Source organism: Doryrhamphus excisus, linkage group LG16 (genome assembly GCF_037039965.1).
Source record: "Doryrhamphus excisus strain RoL-2023G ecotype Guam linkage group LG16, RoL_Dexc_Guam_v1.1, whole genome shotgun sequence".
In the NCBI taxonomy this organism is placed as follows: Eukaryota; Metazoa; Chordata; class Actinopteri; order Syngnathiformes; family Syngnathidae; genus Doryrhamphus; species Doryrhamphus excisus.
In genome coordinates, this window is record NC_136372.1 from 8,775,901 (window position 1) to 8,798,468 (window position 22,568).

General features: G+C 43.1%; 1 protein-coding gene and 1 long non-coding RNA gene across 5 annotated transcripts in view; one reads left to right on the forward strand and one right to left on the reverse strand.

The window, feature by feature from the left end:
- The window catches only part of baiap2a (BAR/IMD domain containing adaptor protein 2a), a 60,995-nt gene that overhangs the window by 5,969 nt on the left and 32,458 nt on the right, over nt 1–22,568 (reverse strand). For all 4 annotated transcript variants that reach the window (XR_013629926.1, XM_058049795.2, XM_058049793.2 and 1 more), the window contains exons 4-13: nt 13,761–13,822; nt 13,407–13,478; nt 10,173–10,310; nt 4,523–4,675; nt 2,113–2,352; nt 1,817–2,042; nt 1,449–1,650; nt 1,311–1,379; nt 782–935; nt 616–653 (exon numbers count right to left, since the gene is read on the reverse strand). Coding sequence is in view for 3 of the 4 variants with exons in the window: in XM_058049795.2 (XP_057905778.1) it covers nt 616–653; nt 782–935; nt 1,311–1,379; nt 1,449–1,650; nt 1,817–2,042; nt 2,113–2,352; nt 4,523–4,675; nt 10,173–10,310; nt 13,407–13,478; nt 13,761–13,822 (1,354 nt within the window). In the remaining variant the exon portion in view is untranslated. The remainder of the gene's footprint in view (nt 1–615; nt 654–781; nt 936–1,310; nt 1,380–1,448; nt 1,651–1,816; nt 2,043–2,112; nt 2,353–4,522; nt 4,676–10,172; nt 10,311–13,406; nt 13,479–13,760; nt 13,823–22,568) is intronic.
- LOC144901838 (uncharacterized) lies at nt 16,540–21,754 on the forward strand. Its single transcript, XR_013629927.1, has 3 exons — nt 16,540–16,653; nt 18,892–19,005; nt 21,496–21,754. It is a non-coding gene; the product is annotated as an uncharacterized LOC144901838 (long non-coding RNA).

The window sequence follows — 22,568 nt, forward strand, 5'->3', positions numbered from 1 at the left end:
ACCAAACACACCAACACCGCTCCTCACAATCCCAACGTAAATAAACACACACACGTACACATTTTCACCGACTGGACAGCCACAGGAACGGTGTTATTCCTGTTGACATTTTCCAGCTAAAGTGCCCCTATTTTTAAATATAGTTTTATATTGACATGAAATTGATAGTTAACCGATTGAAACAATGCTTCCTTTGTAATACGATGTATTAGTAATATTAAAATTAATTTTGAACATGCATACAAGCTACACGGAGTACATCACATAGGACGATTGGCCGTTCCGAAAAGGAGTAGGAAGAAAGCTTATTTAACCTCATCTTGCTTGTAAATACATATGAAAATAATAATCCAATAAAAAATACATGAAAAAAAGATGGAGTCATTAAAAAAAAGAGATAAATGTTAGCTTTTAGTCTGGACACACTATCATCCTTTTAAGTGACACGATACATCCAAACTTTGACTTGGTAGCAATATTATCAAACATCTACTACTTCTATATATGGTCATTCTGGTGACCAAGTGAAACCAAAATAACTCAAATACAAGCATGCTTCCTGAAAAAGAGCACCGATTTATTTGTTCCAATGAATTAAGGCTGGAAAAGACTTACCTTGTGGCAAAGCGACCATCATAATCCTCAATAGCAGGCTGAAAGGTAACAGAAAACATGAACATTAAGTCACCAGGTGGCAGCAGAGAGCCAGAAAGTCTTAAGGAAAAATGATGGTGTCTCTGCGGCTCAAGACTGATGTGTCCATGTGTCAACTTGTCCCTACCTGAGTGCCAAAGCCCGCCATGCTGTAGGGGCGTGGGCGCGTCTGTGCTAGACTCTGTGCCAACAGTCGGGCGGTGAGGCCGTAGTCAGGTGTGGGCAGGGATGCGTCACTCTCCAACAAGTTGCCCGTGCTGCTACTTTTCCCATGATGCAGACTGGCCAGACAGGGGAAGAAAAGCCTCAGACCAAAGAACCATTCTTGTAGCCATTGCTAACAAAACAAACGGCACGCAGACAACAGTTAACATGAATGAATCATTAAATGAAAAAAAAAACTTTCATCTTTAGCCTAGCAGCTAGTTGCTAGGCAGAATTTTTCCTCATTGGCAGCCACGCCCATTAGACAGTTTGATGACAGGAACATGAAGTCACACAGACACTCCAAAAACAACACTACGTATGTGGATGATGAGAGCTTTATTTATATACATAAACGCTCTGTATTTATTGTAAAAGGCACATTGGAAAGCACAGAAAATGAGTGCCATCTGCTGGTCATGGTGGGTCACTGCACTCTGCCACTTGCTTACTTCACTTTCAGCTTTTCGCCGTCACTGTCAGGCAGCACTCGTGTGTAGGAGAAAGGGAACCAGCCACGCCTGATCAAAACAGGGAGAAAGTTGTTAACGTGACGCATGGTATGGTCCTTAATGGAAGACTACACTTACATTTTATTCTTCTCGTTCTCCCCGTAGTGCCAGCCGTCACGGGCTTCAGGTACCAGCAGGGTGATGACGTCGCCCTCGGAGAAGCTGAGCAGGGTGCTATTGTCGCCAGCGGCGTGCGAGAAGATAGCCTGCACACGGGATCGTCCGTTCTTCTCCAGGCCTGCTGCCATGGAGCTAGACCTGGGCAGGGTCCGCGTCTCTCCTGGGTCAGGGCAGGGCAGAGAGTCAATCCCTGTTAAATTGCTAATATGTTTTTTTAAAATGTATATTACCATATTGACCCAAAACGAAACCCTGTTGATTTTTAATGATATACAACCGAAGCACATAAGGTCAACTCTTCGCTTTGGTTTCCTGGGATTTCTTACCCACTGGGTTCTTATTCTTGGCGGGTGCAGGCCTACGCACAGGCAGGGTGTTGGAGTAGACGTCGCTGACCTGTCTCTGAGGCTGAGCCTGGGACTGCACCTGCGCCTGAGTCTGTGGAGACGAAGGCCTGACTTGAGATAAAGTCCCTCCATCCGTCCAGTATTCCTCGCCGTGGACTCCTGTTGTCCCGTTGACCATGGACATTCCATCGGGGCCCATCAGCCTCTGAAACAAAGCGGTCAAAGCCACAGTGGAACACTATGACTGAACGGAAGTCCAATTTGCATTGACTTACCGCCTGGTGCCCGAGGCCACTGCCCATGAATACTGCCAGCTCCGGGGGCACAGGAAGGGGCTGAGCTCCGGGGATGGGGTCAGAGATGACCAGGTTGGTTTTTGAAGCATGCATGGGGCTGGTGCCGCCCATGGCTGAGCCCATCTGCTGGGCCAAGAGCACAGCCCTCTCTGGGAGCTTGTTGGGATCCGAACAGGCCTGCTGCCACATTGGGATCTTCTGGGTCAGGAGGTCTTTACCCTGGAAGGACAATATGGTCACAAGTTTAAATGGGACTGAGGACCTAGGTGAGGTGAAGGCCCCGGGCGGGGCAGACCTATAACACGCTGGAGGGATTATGTCTCGCAGCTGGCTTGGGAATGCCTTGGTGTCCTCCCAGTGGATAGTTATTGGCTGTGCATCTTTGTGTTATTGTCTAAGTGGTTCCCACCAATGGCTTGCAGATTGCAGTTTGAGCATCACTACACTAAGGGAATCCAATACAACACAGCTTTAAAAGAGCTGCAATGAAAGCCGTGGTTAAGACTGTAGTCACTGAAATAAACAGTCCACAAAGGTTTCTCCTCGCCGTGCATCCTTGACCCTTTGCACGCTTTACAAAAACAGGCTTGTGTGGGCTAACACGCACCCAAGCTGCCCACGCGAGCAGCACACAGCCTGTGGACAAACACAACGGCATCCTTCTGCAGAACATTTATTACTCTTCTTCATTCGTTCCCCCCGTCTTCCTCTGTCATTGCACACCCCTTCTGGACATTTCCTTTCATGTGGGTCGTCCCACGCACACCCTCATGCTGATTAATGACTCGACTAAAGGATGCCGCAGAAACAAACAAAACACACACAGTCGTCTTCGTCCAGTGGCTTCTTCAAGGCTGACAGTTAACACCCACCAGCACTCCTGCTGGAGACGGACGTCTGCATTCTTTATTTCAAATGTCGCCATCCATGTGGAAAAGCTAAGCAATTCTCCAGCAACACTAAATGATTTGTATCCACGCCGCTGTCGAATCAGCAATTCAAGCAAGGCCACATAAGAAGGCGACACAATGCTGGCGGATCCAATGATGGATCACGGCACAGGGCTGATTGCAGTCTGAATACATATTTAAAATGAAGAGGCTCCAGTGAGTGGTCAAAGCTAACGTGATGGAATGATATACGTCTTGGGGGCAGTTTATGATAAAAAACAGCGGATGGATGGAGAGGAACATTTACCACCACACTCAAACCTCCAAAGTCAATCATCCGTGAGGTCCGACAATTGGAATTTCACAAACACTATTTGGGAGAATACACCTCTTAACCACATCACGTTATACAATACCTCAGCATCAAAGCATTAACTCTGCATATTTAGCTTTGCGACACTTATTGCAAAATAAATTTCACCATACATGTTAATGTTTTCCTATGATGAGTGGTTAACTTATTTTTACACTTGAAAATGCTGGAAAACAATTCAATTTCCCCTTTTGTGATGCTAAGTCTTAAAGGGACAGTATAGAGCTGCCTAGAGGGCGCTAACATTCGCAAGTACGAATAGCATTAAGGCCCGCCTCTTCCTGTTTTGAGTACACACGCTCACACATTTATCGATTATGTCTGCTGTCAGATAACAATAGCGATGTGGCTAAGTTTAGCAACTAACGTTAGACCGGTGGTCCTTAATTATTTTCTGTCATGCCCCCACTGGGGGGCAGAAATGTGAAGCAGTGAAGCTTCACATTCAAGAGTCAAATTACATGCCAAGTATGACAGACTTATACATGTTGGCAGGTCTGCACTAATATTGAAAGTCCTCCCTGCCTCTCACCTCCCCCCCCCAGGGGCCCGCCCCACTATTTGAGAAGCACTAGGCTACACGTTCAATGAGAGCCATCATAACCACACAGTGTCTCCAAACTAATGGTCGCTTTTCTGAGACGGCTTTGTATGTAACATACGGTCCTTTTAATGGTAACAGTGGTTAACTTATTGATACACTTTAATGCTACCTTGGAGGTTTAATCGTGGCGGCCGTGTGATTATTTTTTATTTCTGTTAGTTCCTATGGGAAATTCCATCCATCTGTTTTCCATACCGCTTATCCTCACTAGGGTCGTGGGCATGCTGTAGCCTATCCCAGCGATCTTATGTTTCAAATTCTGAACAAATGTGTTTTTTTTATTGTGCTTGACGTCTGAGATTGTTGTACCTTTACAATAACCTGTTACCCCAGAATGTACTGCCTATGTACTTTCAACATCAGATACTCGACGTTTGGCACCAGAAACAACACCAACAGTTACTTTAGCACCCAATAATTAGTCCTATGGTATAGCATTAGTCAAGACTGAACCTGTGGTCGCCAAATTGGAGACCCCACCTAAAGAACTAACTAGTGATGATGTAATATGTCACCGGTTACCTTGCCATGGTAGGCGCTGCTGTTCTTGGCCACAGCACATTGGCGGTCCACCAGGAAGCAGTATCTTCGACGTTCCTCAGACAAAGCCGTCTTGTACCCCTCGGCGATGAAGGTGTCGAGCTCGGTCTGCTTGCTGCTGATGGTCTCCACGAACTGCGTGGGGTGAACACACAATAGCATGAGTGTAGGGGAGTACAGTCTTGGACATTTCAAAGCAATTACCAAACAGGAGTGGTTCTGGGTTGTTTTGAATTGATCTAATCTAAAAGATGCTGAATGAACATGGACAATAGCCGTTTTGCGAAATGACGACCACAAATCTGCTGAGGCGGATCAGTGAGATGACAAATTCATTTTCCTCCCGAGAGAGCAGCCTGACCTTATTCTGCTCTTGCTCTTAACACATTGTTGCCATCAAATTAAAAGCTTGCAATCTTGTTCATTATCTCTGCTTCATTATCAGAGCAACCGGAACCTCTGGACCTGTCCGACTGGGTTCTAACAAGGGGAATGGCCCCACTGTCGTGAAAATTAGAGACATGCGAACGAGGCTCGAGTTGAAAATCTTTGAAGTCATTTCCTGTGAGAAAGTTTTTTTTTCTACTGACGACGCTGAAAAGAGTGAAAAAAAAATGCCATGGTGAGCACATTTAACAGCAGCGGGGAACGAGGTCGGCTATTAAAATGATCGCAGACCTGCAAGTGACCTTCTGTACTTTTAGCGCTTTTTATATAATAATCCTCTCCTCAAAACAACTGAGGAGTCCCAATCCTCCCAGCATTCTTGAGGTCAGTGAAGTAACACAAGACAAAAAAGCCAGAGCAGACACAAGACGCTATTATAAAAGCAAGCCACCTCAGGTTACATCCCAGCTAGGATGTCTTGTTTGACAAAAGCTCACAAATAAGACGCGAGAACCCTGTTACATGTCACTGCAACTCCACAACATATTCAGCAACGTGCTTTGTTTTAGTAGAGGTGGTGCTTTGTCAAGCTCTTTTTCTGACTTTTTAGCTCTTCATAATTCAATTTTGAAAGAGTCTTTCTTTGTTTACCTCCTGACTGTGACAGGTAGGATTCAATATTAATCCACGGAATATTTCCATAGTTAAAGCATAAAAAAAATCTGTTTATGACCTAATATCACTTTTTTTTTGCCGCTACTAGAGTCTGCAAACATGAAATAACACCCCTATAGTTACTTACTTAGTAATATTATATATTTTATATTATAAGCAATAATAAAACATAACTCACCAAACGTTCCTTGCTGTTGTAGTATCTAATATGGGTCCATGAAGCATCATTGACATCGGCCTAATCCATCCTCACTATGACATTTGTCATTTGATTGATGTATTCAGGTCAGTCCGACTACGACCTAGCTGTGCTTACATCATATTGTGCTATGCTTCTGCGCAATGTTTGCCTCCAATTTACAGCATTTATTCTAAATGTAAGAATGGGATTGATCCTGAGTGAAGAAGGACAAAATATGCAGCCAAAAACCTACCACCTCCACACAGAATAAGAGGCCATAGTCAACCAGGAAACCGTGAGAAGAGTTAGGGAGCGATATTTGAAGTGAGGCACAACTGTAATTCATCTCATTCGACTTCTGGCATTTTTGTTTACTGGTTATGCCTCTCTGGCTGCAGCTTGCAAACTCATTTTGTCCCACGGGCGAGCAACAAATGTAAACCACCACAGCTTCAGAAAATCCTAGGAGAAACTCTGCACATATTTATCAATGACCACATGGCCGTTGTTTGTGCAACAGCAGCCAACAGAACCAATGTTGTAATACGGTTATGGTCAAAACTGCACCACCAGCATTAATGCCACTGATGAGTTCATTCTCAGCAACAGTACGACAAATGAAACATGCACGAGTTTCCCACCAACAGCTGAGTAGCACAACAGGCTCTTTAATGCGCACATAGAGACTCCAGTAATTCACTGTTGTAGACGATGCACCCTATAGGGTGAAACAAAAAGTATAAACTCATTTTAGCATATCAACCAATGTACATGCTGATCAGGTGCTATGAAAAAGTACTCCTGTCAATGCCAAGAGTTGAGCTGAGGAACTGCCGTCAACTAAAAAAGTGGTATTAACGTTAAATAGGTCAACTTAACAAGACACTAACAATACCAAAATTCTCCCTGTGGACTACAAAGGGAAATCCCATCATTCACAAACAACATATTTTTCTTTCCTCTAGTGGGAACAGCATTTCCCCTGCTTTGGGAAGTCGGCTCACATCATCTTCCTTCATCATCAACTCTCTTTGGAGTCAAAAGAAACGCTCCAAGACACCCACAATGAGTCGACTTCTACATCACCTTTGTATGCAAATCTTCTACATCTGTAGCGATGCTCTCCATCCCGATCCATGGAATGTACTCTTTTATTAACAACCACAGCAGCTCCGTGAACCTCCTCAGTCCACGGCTCGGTACCACATAATGAGCTGTTAAGTATCTTGGCAGCAACTTTCTACGATGGATGAGACTGTGTGTGTGTGTATGGGAAGTCAAAGAGGCCTGTTTCCAAGTGTGTGGAGGAGAAGCAGGGGAGACGGAGCAATGAAGGTGGCGATCAATAAAACCCCATCTGCTTCCCAAAGCCAAACTTGCACTTCGAAATATTTGATGTTTTGATGAAAAGAGATAACACACATCTTATCTGCAGGAATAACACCATGTGGAAGAAGAAGGGGAGGAGGAGGAGGAAAAGGGCGGGAAAAGTATCACCCTGGTGGGGTCCGCCGCGAACCACTTGATATTTCTTTCACACGCCCACAGCTGAGATATTAGAAGAAAGAAAAATAGATTTTTCTTTTTTCCCCTCACTCCACCAGTGATGAGCTCATTCTTTAGCACGGATGGGCCCAATTGATCAAGGCCAGTCATTCAGGCTTTGTAAACAATCGTCGTATATCCAACACTATGCTCTACAGTCGCCCCTTGCCGGTTCTCGCTTCAGCACTCACTCTAGCATGGATTGTCACAAATGTTATGTATCTTCTGCCGCAATTAAGCATAAAAATGGTCTTAAAAAAGGCATTCAAATACGCTGATATGTAGTATTCTAAGCAGGCCACTAGTTGTCAGTAATGTTACAATAATGGTGGATGAAACAGACTTGATTGCTGGCAGGCCAGCAATGACAGCCTTTTGTTGCAGGTTTGAAAGACCTTACAACAGACACAATAATCCCTAATAAAAACCCCATTGGCTACTGTTGCAGCCGTTACCCGACGTCACTGTTAGAAATCGTATTTAGAAAGTGGGAAACAGCTCGACTATGAAAATACTACATTGATGTATCAATTGATATTGCTATGATCCAACTACATCCATCTGTGTTGAAGAAGTTGCTATTCCACATATCACTCTAACATAGTTTAAAAGGTAATCCAATGATTAATCGATACTAGGAAAAAAACTGTGGATTTACTGTAAGAATTGCAGGCTTTATATGGATATGTTTTATAGCAATTTTAATGATGACGACGTCAAATGTTACTCATGTAAGAGGTACATTTGGCCTAGGTGCATGGATAACGTCATGTAAAGGCGACACAGGTTGTTTGTAGGAACATTGTACATGCAATCTGTAGTGTACATTATTCCCTGAAATTTTTTATGATCAAAAAAATTTAAACGGCTACTCTGTTGGCTTTTAAAACAAATGTCACAGCCCAAGTTATTCTGTATTTTGTAGTGCGCTTGTACTTGCCAAGGTCGATCACAGCTTTTGTTTTAATGCCATGTTAATGGCAACCAAAGGCACTATTTCCCGCTATGAAATCGGATCTAACTTCTTTAGTACTTGGCTTAGAGATGTGAACGAGGTATCAAATTAAAGATCAAGTCATATTTTAATTTATCAGATAGAATTAATCACATACTTGATTTAATTCAACCTGTTAATTAATTCATTGTTAATTCAACCTCAAGTGTTGGTCAAAGAAAATGTGATTGCATTTGCCATTCATTGTTTGCATCCATAATTCATTAACTCTGCAGGACTCTCGGGAACGTCACCTGCACTGTCCAGTATCCAGGTATGAATCATTTCGGATTGTATCATTCAAAATGAACCAATATCATCCTGGAACAATGAATCATCATAGGAACAGAAATCATTAGTAAAACAAATTGTTACAACGTACTTGCCACGGTCGGGTGTGGAACCAATTAAGCTCGATAAACGAGGGATTGCTGTATACTCATTTTCATCGGAAACAATTTTGTGGTCTTATGAATAAAAATACATTTAAAAAACCTTGGCTGGATACATTTTCAAGTAATTGTTTTTCAGTGGGCTGCACAGTGACCGAGTGGTTAGCACGCAAGCCTCATAGCTATGAGCAATTCCACCCTCAGCCATCTCTGTCTGGAGTTTGCATGTTCTTCCTGTGCATGCGTGGGTTTTCTCTGGGTACTCCGGTTTCCTCCCACATTCCAAAAACATGCTATGAATGAATGAATGAATGTTTTTCAGTGTTAGAATATTTATTTGAATGTAACACAGCAAACTATTGTATTATTCAATATGCAGTCAATCACTGAAGTGGCTTATTCATATTAATATTCATATTGTCGATGTTGACTAAAATAACTAATTGAAGTTCTATTCAACAAAAGAGTTGATTTGTTGCTTGTTAATGACAATATTGTTGTGTTTGTATATCATTCTTAATGTTATGGATGGTTTTAATGATTCTTTCGGTTGCTGATACAATTCAAGGGTTGTATTGGATATTGGTTCAATTGGTTCAACGATATGATCCGAATTGTAACTTTAGCAAAAAATGTCACACTGTGAAATAAATAGCTGGATGCTGGACAGTGCTGGTGACGTTTCCTACTGTCCTGTTGTTTTTTGTTAATTTTTCAGTTGTTCTTGCTCCTGCCAAGTCTCCTTGTCCATTTTGAAACTTTTATCTATTCCTGACACAAGAGTAGAAATTCAATAAAATAACAGTGTTGGTTTAACCCAGCCTTGCCTTGCCATCACATGAGGAAATGGCATCTTTGTTACTGCGTGTTGACTCTGCAAAGAGGCGGGGCTGAGCGTGCGTCTGTCCAATATGCCGTCTTAACAACTGCTGTAGAAAAGTTCCCGGTGCGGCTATTGATTGTACTGTGACCCGGTTCCACCTCAGAGTGGAATCATGTAATTAGCCTGCGAGCCGAGGCTCACGATCTCTGTAGCCCTCTCCTTCAGGCGCCAGCTGACGCCATTTGCTGCTCTTTTTCATTCAACTCTAGAAAAGTCTTCAATGGTAAGTTTATTACTGCATGACTATGACTGGAACTTTTATTCCTATCATTGAAGGCAGCACTGGACTCATTTGCATTAAACTGCTCTTGTCTGGTTACTTTGCAAGGCAAATAACCACACAAGATGATACCAAAAGCAAACATACCTTCAGCTGGAATGACACTTCCGACTCATGAACAATATTTGGAGCATTTCCACCTTTTAGACACTTCATTAGGTACAACTGTACAATGGGATTATGTCTAACGTCGGAGGTCTGTATTGGTGACATCTTAGTTAACTGTCTGAAAGCAGTGGGACGCATATTCATATCAACATAAATCAAGAGGTTTTAGACACAATGAGGCACTCACCTGCATCTCTTTCTCGCCATACTTGGAGGGGTTCTTGCTGCCCTGGCTCTTCCTGCGCAGTTTCTTCAGTTCCCCCTGGCACTTCTCCAGACTCTCCCCTTTGCTTTTGTGCTCCATCTGGTACTTCTTCAGGGCGGCCTGCAGGGTGGCACAAATGCAACATTAGGCCTGAAATTAGGCATTAGGGACAATAGGGTGAAAGGTCTGACTGATTATGTTCCCTCGACTCTAAAGGCATGGTAGGAGATGACCGCAGTACGAAGGCGTGTCACAATAGGTACTGCTATAAACACACTAAATTTAAGTCCAGGGTCAATTTAGCTGGGGGAGGCTGCAGCATACCCGTGGCCCTAGCGAGGATAAGCAGTAGAAAATGTATGGATTGTCAATATACCGGTATATCAAGGCTAACTGTCAAACTTTTTTAATTAATTAATTCATTCATTCATTTTCTACCGCTTATCCTCACGAGGTTCGCGAGGGTGCTGGAACCTATCCCAGCTGTCTTCGGATGAGAGGCGGGGTACACCCTGCACTGGTCCCCAGCCAATCACAGGGCACATATAGACAAACAACCACTCAGACTCACATTCATACCTATGAACAATTTGGAGTCACCAATTAGCCTAGCCTAGTTTTTGGAATGTGGGAGGAAACCGGAGTACCCGGATACTCTGGATACTCCAGTTTCCTCCCACATTCCAAAAACATGCTATGTTAATTGCCGACTCCAAATTAATAGGTATCCAATAGGTATGAATGTGAGTGTGAATGGTTGTTTGTCTATATGTGCCATGTGATTGGATGGCGACCAGTCCAGGGTGTACCCCGCCTTTAGTGCCGAAGACAGCTGGGATAGGCTCCAGCACCCCCCACAACCCTCGTGACAATTTGGAGTCGCCAATTAACCTAGCATGTTTTTGGAATGTGGGAGGAAGTCTGAGTATCCGGAGAAAACCCACGCACATGCAAAATCCACACAGAGATGCCCGAGGGTGGAATTGAACTCAGGCCGAGCCGTGCGACCTTCTCAGTACTTAATGAATCAAAACGTATGCAAATCAGGATTTATCCATTTGTTTGGCCTTGGCTACCAGTGTCCTTATTTGAAATGACAAGAAATGAGTTAAGTTAATTTGGGAGTGAAATAACCATCTCACACATTTTTGTCATTTTAATGTATTCTGTTTCTTCCTTAATCACTTATTTATTGGTAAAGAAAAACAATTTCCCGGGCTGCATCAGCTCTGTTGCCATAGCAACTGGACCGGCGGTGTGACATAGATGGTGTGTTTGCGTATGAGGAAACAGCAGAGTGCTCACACGGGAGGTTCGATACCACACAACTGATGAGATGCTAAGGATGGTGATGAGCAACCTTCGGTTTTCTTTTTTAGTAGGAGTTTGGATAATAAAGTATGTATAATAATATGATATGACAGACTTGCCTATTATTTTACAATGTCCATCCAGTTTACTTTTACATTAAATTCCCAAAAAATGAAAGCCTGTAGTGGTCAGAGAGGATGAAGTGTTGTGTAAACAGGGCATCCCTTGTGGTAAAATATTAGACTGTGTGTGATGTTGGCAGTGTTGATGCCCAAAAAGTGTTTGACAGATAATTGTTATGATTGGGACAGAAGATGAACTTTCACAGTGAGATGGCAGCATTATGGCCACGTTGTGACCTCCGTGTGCGACTGACACGTAAACCCCAGGGTACGCCACCGTGCGAGATGAGAGAGGAGACAGCCAGGAGAGGGAAGCACCGCAGGCAGCGGGGGAAGTGGTGTGCGCGCGCTTTTCTTTCATCTTATAAAAATGATTTTCTTTTTTGAGGCGGGTTAAACATTTGAGACAATTTGATCAGGAATACAGCATATTCGTGGAAACTGCTCTAATTTACGGTAGTAGAAGTACAGGTGGTAAAAGTGATGTTACATTTCTACATCTAATAACCACTCTGTGTGCACACGCCACAATACTTCATGTATACATCAACGTTTATTATTGCAGTGGTGGTTTGCAATGGTGTCCAAACTGCACTGCATCATGCATCTCATACTTTGGAATACTTGATACTGTATGAGAAGGCAAAAGGTGGCTGCCTCATCTTTTTTTTGCCACTGAATTAAAAAGCATTGCATTAAAAAGCAGTAGATGGCTTGATGAAGGGCATCAACTGTCTGGAACTGATGGCCATTTTCATAAACTTCCCTTGCCATCCATCCCCAAATGTTCTCTATGGGATTTCAATCAGGGGAGGATGTGGGATAGACCAAAAGCACTGTGTACTGGAACGTTGTCCTGTTGAAAAACCCAGCTGTTACCACACAGACGAAGGCCCTCGGTCATTAGGGATGCCCGCTGCAATATCTGCTCCCCACCGTCTGACAACCATGCACCACATGAAGCTCCAGTGTCTCACTGAATGAAAACGCATGTTGGCCCCCCCTCCACTGAGCCAGGTAGAAAACATCTCAGGTGGGCTCTCCTTGTCATGCCAGTAACGTTGGAAGACATCTGAACCATTAAGGTTACATTCTTTTATCATCCGAGAATAAAACTTTTTCCCACCTTTCAGCTCCAGTTTCTATGCAAGTGTTGTACTGAGCAGAATAATGCTGCCTGAAGCTGGTTTCCTGTAGCGCAGGTCTGCATAGATGTACTGCCACTTTCCAGAACACTGAGGGAAAACACCTGCCACTCTCTGAAGTTGAATAAAAACACCCCACGGTGGCCACCATATGAGGAAATACAGTAAAAGCCTCATGACAGGATAACTTTGTGTGGCCTTGCAAGTGAGTGAGCAGCACATTTTCCTTTTGTTGTTATGCTGCTGTGGGGGCGGGGGCGCACATCTGCTCGCCTTCCTTTGAGGGCGGGGGACAACTCAAGTTTGCGGGGTTATATTCAAGTCAAGTGGTGGTTACAGCTGAATGCAAGGCAATGTCTGTAATGTAGGTGTGTGTGCATGAACAGAGAAGCTGATGCGAAGCCAAGCCCTTCTGACAATACACATCATACAATAATGGAGACTATCCCATCCCCTCCCCCAAAACAACACACATCAATGCTGCTCTACACTGAGGCTGCATCCCACACAGTCTAAAGATATCACATTGGAGACCAGCTCCAATGTGTTCTCTCTGCTAACACCAACTATTATCTAAAACCTCAACCTTTCCCATCAAATTAAACATCCATAGATGTAGAACCTAAATGTGGACTCACAGTCAGGTAGCGGGCATCCAGGTCCACCTTCTTTTCCAGCTCTGACAGCAGCTCATTGTGGAAAGATTTCAGCTGAGTTGTGGTGAAAAAAAAAAAACAACCAAGTGAATCCAATGTGATTATTTCACTCATGCATGTGTTAAGGATTTCACATTGACTGATAATATAAAAGAACTGCATAAAAAAATTCAGCTTTTACAAAGAATGCAACCATATGCGTGTAAATTATTAAACATCATCATCATTATACAGTACAAGTGAGAGTTTTAAGTCCATAATATAATATCCCATTAGTCTATGCAGGTTGAGGTCATTGCAGACGTTTTAAGGGAGCCAGCAAGTCACAATACCAACCATCTCCTCCAGCTGCACTTGGATCTGTCTGTGGACCTCAGCCATCTGGAACAGCACATCCCCTGCACACAGGGAAAAAAAAACCAACACCCCAAAAACATTACTCCAAAGGCAGCACTCAAATTTCTGCAGAGCACACACACATATACACACAAACACAAGAAGATGGAGAGGCAATCGGTGCATGCACGGCACATGCAAGACGTAGACAATAACAAAATAACCAAATGTGACTAACATCTAGAGAAAAGACGGTTGTCCACATCATACAAACAACAAAAACGGCAAAGAGGATAAAGCATGCAGCTGGAAAGAGTGCTTCAGTTTGATATACCTACAAGCTGCCTCTTCTCAAAGTGCAGTGCATTCTCCAAGAAAAACACAAAGAGCAACATTGAGCGAAGGACAGAGAAACATTGAGACCTGGTAGAAAGACAGAGGACATCAAAATGAGACAGAGACACAAACAGAAGCTCCAAAGCCCTTTTGACCAAGGTACTTCATGTGTTACTAAATATGTACCATTACTTAGGACTGGATACACAATACACTGAGAAAATCATCACAAGATTTAAATTGATGTTTACTTTCAATGTGCAGGTTACAGAACAGAAATGTTCTACACGAGCCCACACACAGCTTCCACACTCAAATCTTCTCCATATCTCAGGGCACTCCCACTCTCATGCTTGGCCAGTTAAAGAGAATATCTTAGCCTTATCTGATGTTTGTGGGTCCAGTCGTGGTCTGAAGGGCTTTGGTGTAGTCTCTGTGCCAACACACAGCACAAACAATGCAACAAGTGTACACACACACAAGACAGCAGCACAGCGGAGGCGGACACTTGAACTGCTCATTGGGTTGGGGGGGGGGGGGCAGTGAAGCAGGCGGGTGGCTTCTGGTAGCAGCAATAACAATATAATGATAAAACTAAGCAATCTAAACATAAATTCCGAGTCAGGCTGTCACATTCACAGACAGTCGGAAATCACAAAACTTGTGCTGGTATGGTAGGAATAACTGCCAAGCCGTTATAGTATCCTTCAGTATGTTAAAGGATCTGATCCCGCGTTAGTGACACCAGCAACTAAGCAGTGTAGTGGTCTTATTATTGAGATGGAAAGGTTTCAACTGCTTTGGATTATTTTTCCATTTCATATTTTATTTTATTTTTGTATTTAATGCTTTATTACATTTTTAACGTGTTCTTAACGTGTCTCCCCCCCGACAAAAACCTACAACACACACCGACAAAATACTCTAAACACCCAAATGGCAGGAGCAGCCAGTCACCGCACAACAAGCCGGACCCCCTGCACATGAATCCTTGGCTTGTGGGGTAAATAAACACGCCAGCTGAAGCAGCACAGTTCAACAAGGACACAAAAACGCCACATCTGAACTGCGAAGCCGCATGGCCAGAGGAGGAATATATGCATGAGACACTTAATTTTTTGTATCTAGCCAAGTAGGGAGGGAACACTGTACTGTCTTTATTGCTAATATCTATATTATGTAGCTATAATATTATTGGTACGTTTTAACTTAGCGTGTAACTAATACAATTTAATGTTACAACAGAAACCATTTTCCTCCACCATCTTGTGTTCCATTTCATACCATGATTGTGGCCCAAATATGTGACACCATTGCCGGGCCCCCACATGCGCAAGGCTGCACAGATGTACTGGCTGGGCCAGTTTTACTTTTTAGCATCCTTTCATGTTCTAGTCATTGGCTCCTAAGTGGGCTTGAGTGCACACAACATGGGACAAGAGTTCAGACCAAGTTTATCACGCGTATTCATCCACTGAGTGTGTGCAGATTAAGTGTTTTTAAATGAGTTGGTTTTTCAGGGTGTGTACTTTCAAATACACAAAGACCATTCTATCGTAGTGCCATCTCACACAGCTTTGAGTAGATCACTGAACGGAATTTTTGCCCCTCGTCGTCTCCCATAGCAACGACCCCGGCGTTTTCCTGCCTCCATGACAACCCAGTGTAGTGAATCCAGCTTGACCTTCGAAAGCAATCAAGCTTCTCTCTCACTCCCCTTCTTGTGCCATCTCTGCTCTGTTTTACTCCAGCCCACATTCTGTTTAGGCCGTGTGGGTGTTGTTACACAAGTAGGCACTGCATCTCCACAGTGAAGTGTCCGTACCACCTTGCAGGCGTGTGGCTGCTTGCTGCTCAGCTGCACATCATCCTAACTCACAAAGAAGAACATTGTTGTTGTGCTGCATTTGAGAGAGCTGGGAAGATACAGTGACAAGTGCAGGAGAATGTATGCTCCATGCCAGCATCGTTCTCTGCCGGAATGCGGATGTCCTCATAGGGCTGGCAGGTCTTATGAAAACTCGCACAGGTTGCGTCCTGTCGTCCACATAGTTCTCACATGTTCTCACATTCAGATAATCATTGCTACTTAGTCCTGAGTTCAGCAGTATAACTTTCTGTTGATTGTTACCATGGTAACTATTTGCAGCTCCACAGTGTGATGTTTTCCTTCTCCCTGCTTTGGCACTGTATACATTGTGCAGCAATTAAAAGTGATGACAATAGGAGGGCCATCAGTGATTCATTCATTCTTTATTCTCCTGCTTTCTCTTGTGCTGCTGCCAGTATGCTTGTTTCTGCGTGTGTGAGTGATGGCTGCTCATTTATTAATTGATCCAGCGAGTTTTAAGCCACTGACAGAATGTCAAAGGGGCTGTGATTAGGGATGAGTTTGTGTAAGCTGCTTAGCAGGCCTGCTGGGCTCCAACAAACCCTTTGAGACACATGACCAGCGGGCAGGTTGCACTTGGGAAAGAGGCCCATTTGTTGTGGCATTTTATAGAGGCGTTGGCAATGGTCATTAAGTTTAAATGCTCGTTAGGACTCCGGCGTTCATGTAAGTCTATGAGAACAGCACACTATCAATATCACACATTTGGAAATGTTTGTTGGAAATGTTGGAAATATTTATTGTGTACTGTATACGATACACCACTGATTAGTGGGATTGTACCCAAAATGGCTCACGGACAGCTCATCAGAAATTGCATTCAAATTCATTTTTGAAATGTAAATTTTGTTTGAAAATATTTTCAGGAGGAGGTTGAACAAACGCTCCTCTTCTCCTGTCTCGTGCAGCGTACTGTAAAAAACGTGTTGCAAACAACAAGTGGTGTTGATCATGTGGGACCTCCCCATTGCCTCAGACACCTCGCACGGTAGTTGCAGCAAACGCTCCGCAAACAGCGCTGTAAGAGACTGATTGCAAGTTATCGCAAACGTTTGATTGCAGTTGTTGCTGCTAAGGGGGGCCCAACCAGTTATTAGGTTTAGGGGGCGATCACTTTTTCCACACAGGGCCATAGAGGTTTATAGATTTTCTCCCTTAATAATAAAAGGTTTCAATTAAAAACTGCATTTTGTGTTCAGTTGTGTTGTCATTGACTCATTTTGCTTGCTGATCTGAAACATTTAAGTGTGACAAACATGCAAACCCCCCAAAATAAGTTATTCAAATTTAAATTGGGTGTCAGCACCACTGTTTTTTACACTCTCAAAAGGATTAGGAGGATTTGGAGAAAACTGGGCTGCCTTGGCGGTGGAGTGCCTTCTACTTTCTGAATGCAAAGCCAATGATTACTTTCAACTTGTTAACACTTGTACAGCAGAAAAACAATAATTATTTAACTAGTTGGGGAAAAATTTACTCAAGTAGCAAGAGGATTTGCAGTAGGTTGACAGTGCAAAGGTTACATAAATCCTCCTTGGAGGATAACTTGGTGGCTATCTACTGTACAAATGTTTGCATCTACTTCCATTAACGCCACCTCATCATTTTGACATCCCCTCTAATCATAAACCCACGCATGATGGCTAAAAGGCCGTGTCCCCCGAGCCGAACTTTAATTACTGCACAACACACTGGCTTGTAACGGACAGCATGACAAAGATGAACTACAAGCAGGCTGATTGATTTGACAAACCAAAGAGAAATGTGGACGGAGAGCAAGAGAGATTGTTATTGGTGTGCGTGTTCGATAAAAGATTTCACAGCCACCAATCAGCAAAAATAATGGTGCGCGCTCACAGACAGTGTCTCTCGCTATATGTTAAGCCTTCCTGCTAAGGAATAATACACAATTATCCATTATTTATTCAAGTGCAATTTTCTTTACAGGGATTTACACTCCATTCATTGTGTTGATTGTCCAGCTATAAGACAAATAAAGATAGTTTAATTAAAAAGAGGCTGCACGTCGGTCGAGTGGTTACCGCGCAGGTCACACAGCTAGGAGAGTTCGATTCCACCCTCAGCCATGGAGTTTGCATGTTCTCCCCGTGCGTGCGTGGGTTTTCTCTGGGTACTCGGGTTTCCTACCACATTCTAAAAACATCCATGTTAGGTTAATTGGTGACTCCAAACTGTCCATAGGTATGAACGTGAGTGTGAATGGTTGTTTGTCTATATGTGCCATGTGATTGGCTGTCGACCAGTCCAGGGTGTACCCCGCCTCTTGCCCAAAGACAGCACCCCCGCGACCCTCGTGAGGATGAGCGGTAGAAAATGAATGAATAATTTAGATAATAATTTAAAGTACGTAGTCAACACTAAACACAATGTGCTTTTACGTATACAGAATATACAGGATGTAAGCGCCCCATGTGCATAATAACATTATTTTGTAATCTTGCTTTGATTAGCTTGCTTGCTTTTTAGTGGAGTACCCTCACCTGAGCATAGGTCAAACGCCTGCAAAACACACTTTATTATTTCAGTAAAGAAACAATCCCCCAAAGCGTGTGAGTGAAAATGGGAACATGCAGGTTTGCATGCTACCAGCATACTTCCTCCCACAATGCTGACGAATTGATTCATTTGCTTTGTGCCGTCAAAAACTGGACCAGCTAATAAGAAGGTGAAACTTAGCTTAACTTAACTTGGACATCACTGCCATAGCTCAGATTGAATGAAGACACTGTGAATGAGTATATTGATGGATGAAATGAGTGTGGGGGCTAGTGCCTTCCCATGATGCAGTGCGTGTCTCAGAAATAGAGCAGAAGGGGAAGGCAGGGACCCCGGGGAGGATGGCACCGAGCTAAGAAAAGAGCTCCTCGGCTCTCATTTAAACAGGGACAGGTGCTAACGGACGAGGAGGAGGGAGGAGGAGAGGCCAGGCTGGGCTAAAGACTGTACTCCAATACAGGCCTGCACTTCAACGCATCAGCCAACAGCACTCGACATCAGGTGAGAACATTTTTGCATTTCACAGAGGATCTTTGTTGCAAAATATTTTTAAAAACAGCAGCACACTCCTGCTGATAGCGGATCTTTGGATCCTTAAACTGTAAAAATATCAACATCACGTCATATAAAGAAATCTATGATCTTATTACATAGAAAAGCAAAATTTTTCAGCAGCCTGTATTCAAGTGAGAGTGAGTCAGTTTTAATACAGACAGTTTTTACTCTCATATTCCTGTGTGATTTCCCAAAAGAGACGCCTTTTTGTGCTGAATCATACGCATGTTATTAAGTCGCGGCAATTAGCAACCTGCAGGAGTTGTTAAAGGAGATCACATGTGATTTGATATCCTCCAGCAAGGGGAGGCTGAACTGTAAGTACTGCAGAAAGACAGAGCGAGTGAGTTTATTTCATTGTTAACCAGGGGGAAAGGTGGATGGAGAGCCAGCAGCAATTTAATATTTGGAAACGCAATTTTGTGGAAGTGCATTATTGTGGTGCTCAACATGCAAATGAGGTTAGGTACACCCTGCCCACAAAAGCCTTCATGCAGCACTGCAAAAAATAAATACTCCATGCTGCTCAGATTTCTTCTTGGTGATGAGTATAAAGCGAAAACAATCATTCAGTTTTTAGCAAATTCATGTTCTTACCATTATAATAGCTATGGAAGTAAACATAGCAATTTTGGAGTAAAGTGCTCTAGTCTGTCAAATTATTTCTTTACATTTTTTAAACTTAATTTTTTAAGGTAGTCGAAGTTAACATGTTAATGGAAGTTTTTATTATGCTAATTTTTCCTCCCTTTGTATTGAGTTGTATTGACTAGCTACACATGATAACCAACACACAAATCTTTCTAGTTCTTCCAGAATCTGCATCTATTACAGCTGTATTTCCTTTGATTTGTACTTTGTGCCACAACGGTCTGCTTTAATTCATTCCACCCACACTCCGCTGTGACTGGTCACACACCCAAAGTGCTTCCTAACTATGAACGATATAAGGAAGTCCGCCCCTCTGTGACATCACAAAAGAACAGTTTTACCACGGCTTTTGAAACTGAGAGTTTTGAGCGATCCCAAACTTCTTTCAGGGCTCACAATGCGCAAATCACATTATCTGTATCGTTGGCATGGTATGACACAACAATACAACATTCTAACTACATTTATAGGTCAGAAAAGTGGAAAAAATTAACATGCACACAGCGTGTTTGACTATCCGTTCACATTGTAGTTTGAGGAAATGCAGTGGTATGAAAGCTACAAGCGGGATCACATATTGAGGAGAAATGGAGAAAGAAAGATGTTAGATTTAATGGTAAGTTTCATTCCAAAGCGCTGGCAGAGGGCTCTCTTGACAAGACCAATGTTATTTGTATCAGCTGTCGTGAGTGGAGTCGGGGCTACGTAGTACTGAAATAGAGAAGTGCTCAAATATTGGGGGACTGCAGGTATTTTTTATTGTAATTCATACAGTGCTACTGGCATATGTCTCATCTAACGATTTTTTTTCTCTGCTGCTATTTTGCTATGAACTGTGAGCTAAAATGTGTAAATTTTGCTACATGTTCATAATTACAGGCAGGCATAGCCGAGGACAGCTATTTGGGGCTTTTTTTTTGTATTTCTTCATATTTCTAGTTTTGAAAACAGGATCTGCATGGTCTGTCGTAATTTTCCAATGAGTTCAAACGTGTACTCTGACAAATTGGCACATAAATGAGTACTAACCTCTTGGCAGTGAGGAATATAAACAAGACTCGTCGCTGAGGAATGCACTTAACATCTTCAGTACTGCTTTATTTGCCTTCAAGCCTCACAATGCCACAAATATTGCAGATTAATAAGTGCTCATGAGGGGTGGGGGGACAAAGTGACAGCCAATTATTAGCCCAAGCAGCAGTGGACTGGTGGGCAGGATTGCGTGGGAATAGTGGGATTCTGTGGCAGAAATACACAAAGCCAAGATTTATGGACACTAAATATACACTAGCATATACTGTATATTCACACATGGTGCTCACTTCATTCTACATATTTAATATATCATATATGTATGTTGAGACCTGAAAACTGAGTATCTCATATTCCAGCAAGCATGACGATGACATCACTGGTGTCATCACTCTACTTACTTTCCTTCTCGTTGAGGATGCCCCAAAATGTGGGTTCAATTCTGGAGGAGACAGACTTGGCAACTCCGCCACCATTTGTCATCTTGGAGGTGTATTTGGAAATCTCTTTCCCAAGGGACGGACTCATGCTCTGCTTCACAATGTCAAAGTACATTTTGGAATGTCATGTTTCCTCAATGAACTGTACCTCTACAGTGCAAGCAGCACCCATGCACGGTATCATCACCATGCTTGACTGTAGTCAAGATTAAGTACTATAGTTCATTAGTACATAAGTAAATTATTGTCCTTTGAGGAGATATAATGGTAAATGTCATGTTTCCTAATAATATATATGTATTCTCTCCAACAGGTCGGACAGGAAAGTGAGCCATGGGCGTCGCCCATGAACATGGGTTGTACCAGAGCTTTGTATATCGGTATGGACCTCTCAGGGTGGAGTCTCATTGTGGCTGGAAAATCAAACATCCATCCTTCCTTTTGAGCATACAGCAGAAGAACAGGGTGCACGGCAATGGAGGGGAAAAAACAGTGCACTGATTCACTCTCTTTGGAGAGTTTCAAATAAAAAAAGGCAAAAAGACAGAAGATGGGAGTCTTTTGTCCGGCAAAATGAGTCATTTGGAATATCCTGTTCCTTCACAGCACCTCTTTCAGGCGGCATTTCGGAATCACTTTTCAGCTAGCTCATACACACTCTGACACTTGCATTATTACACAGTGCTGAATAAGAAAAAAAACGAGACGACCTGCAAGCCTGATCACGTGTACTGTGCTCTGCTCGTACATGACAAGCTCAAACCAAGAATGTGTGCAACGCTCGCTTTCACACAGCTGTAAACTTCAGCACTGGCGGAGGCTACAAGGATAGAAAGATGGGAGCAGGGAGAGATAGCAGTCATCTGAATAAAACATTTGGAGAGCGCTCTCATGTCAGTTACCCTGATGCAAGCCCCAAACTGCTCCATCTCAGCTTCACTGCTTGTGCGCCCAGACAGCACAATCAAGTCGAGTAGGGGTGGGGGGTGGAAGTCTTGTCAAACAATAGCTGATTTCCCACTTGCTGATCACGGCAAACGCCGCTCACCTTGGACACTCCGAAAACAGGAAACTGAACTCCGCTTTGCAGCCTCAACTTAAGATATCCAGTCACTAATTGACACATGTAGCACGAGGCCCTGATGGTACCGGCTTCAGATATTTTCCAGGAAAGATGTGAAATGAAAAACGTCAGGATGGTTAAAGGGCTTTGAACAACAACAAAGGCTTTGTGGGCTTAATGATTCATTTGCTTTGGTAATAATATAATAATGTAACACCCACTTGCAGCATAACCCATATTCTCTGATTGCTACCTAGCAACATTTACAAAAAGATTCTTTTAGATGAGTGTGTGTTAACCTTTTAGAGGGCACTGGGAAATTT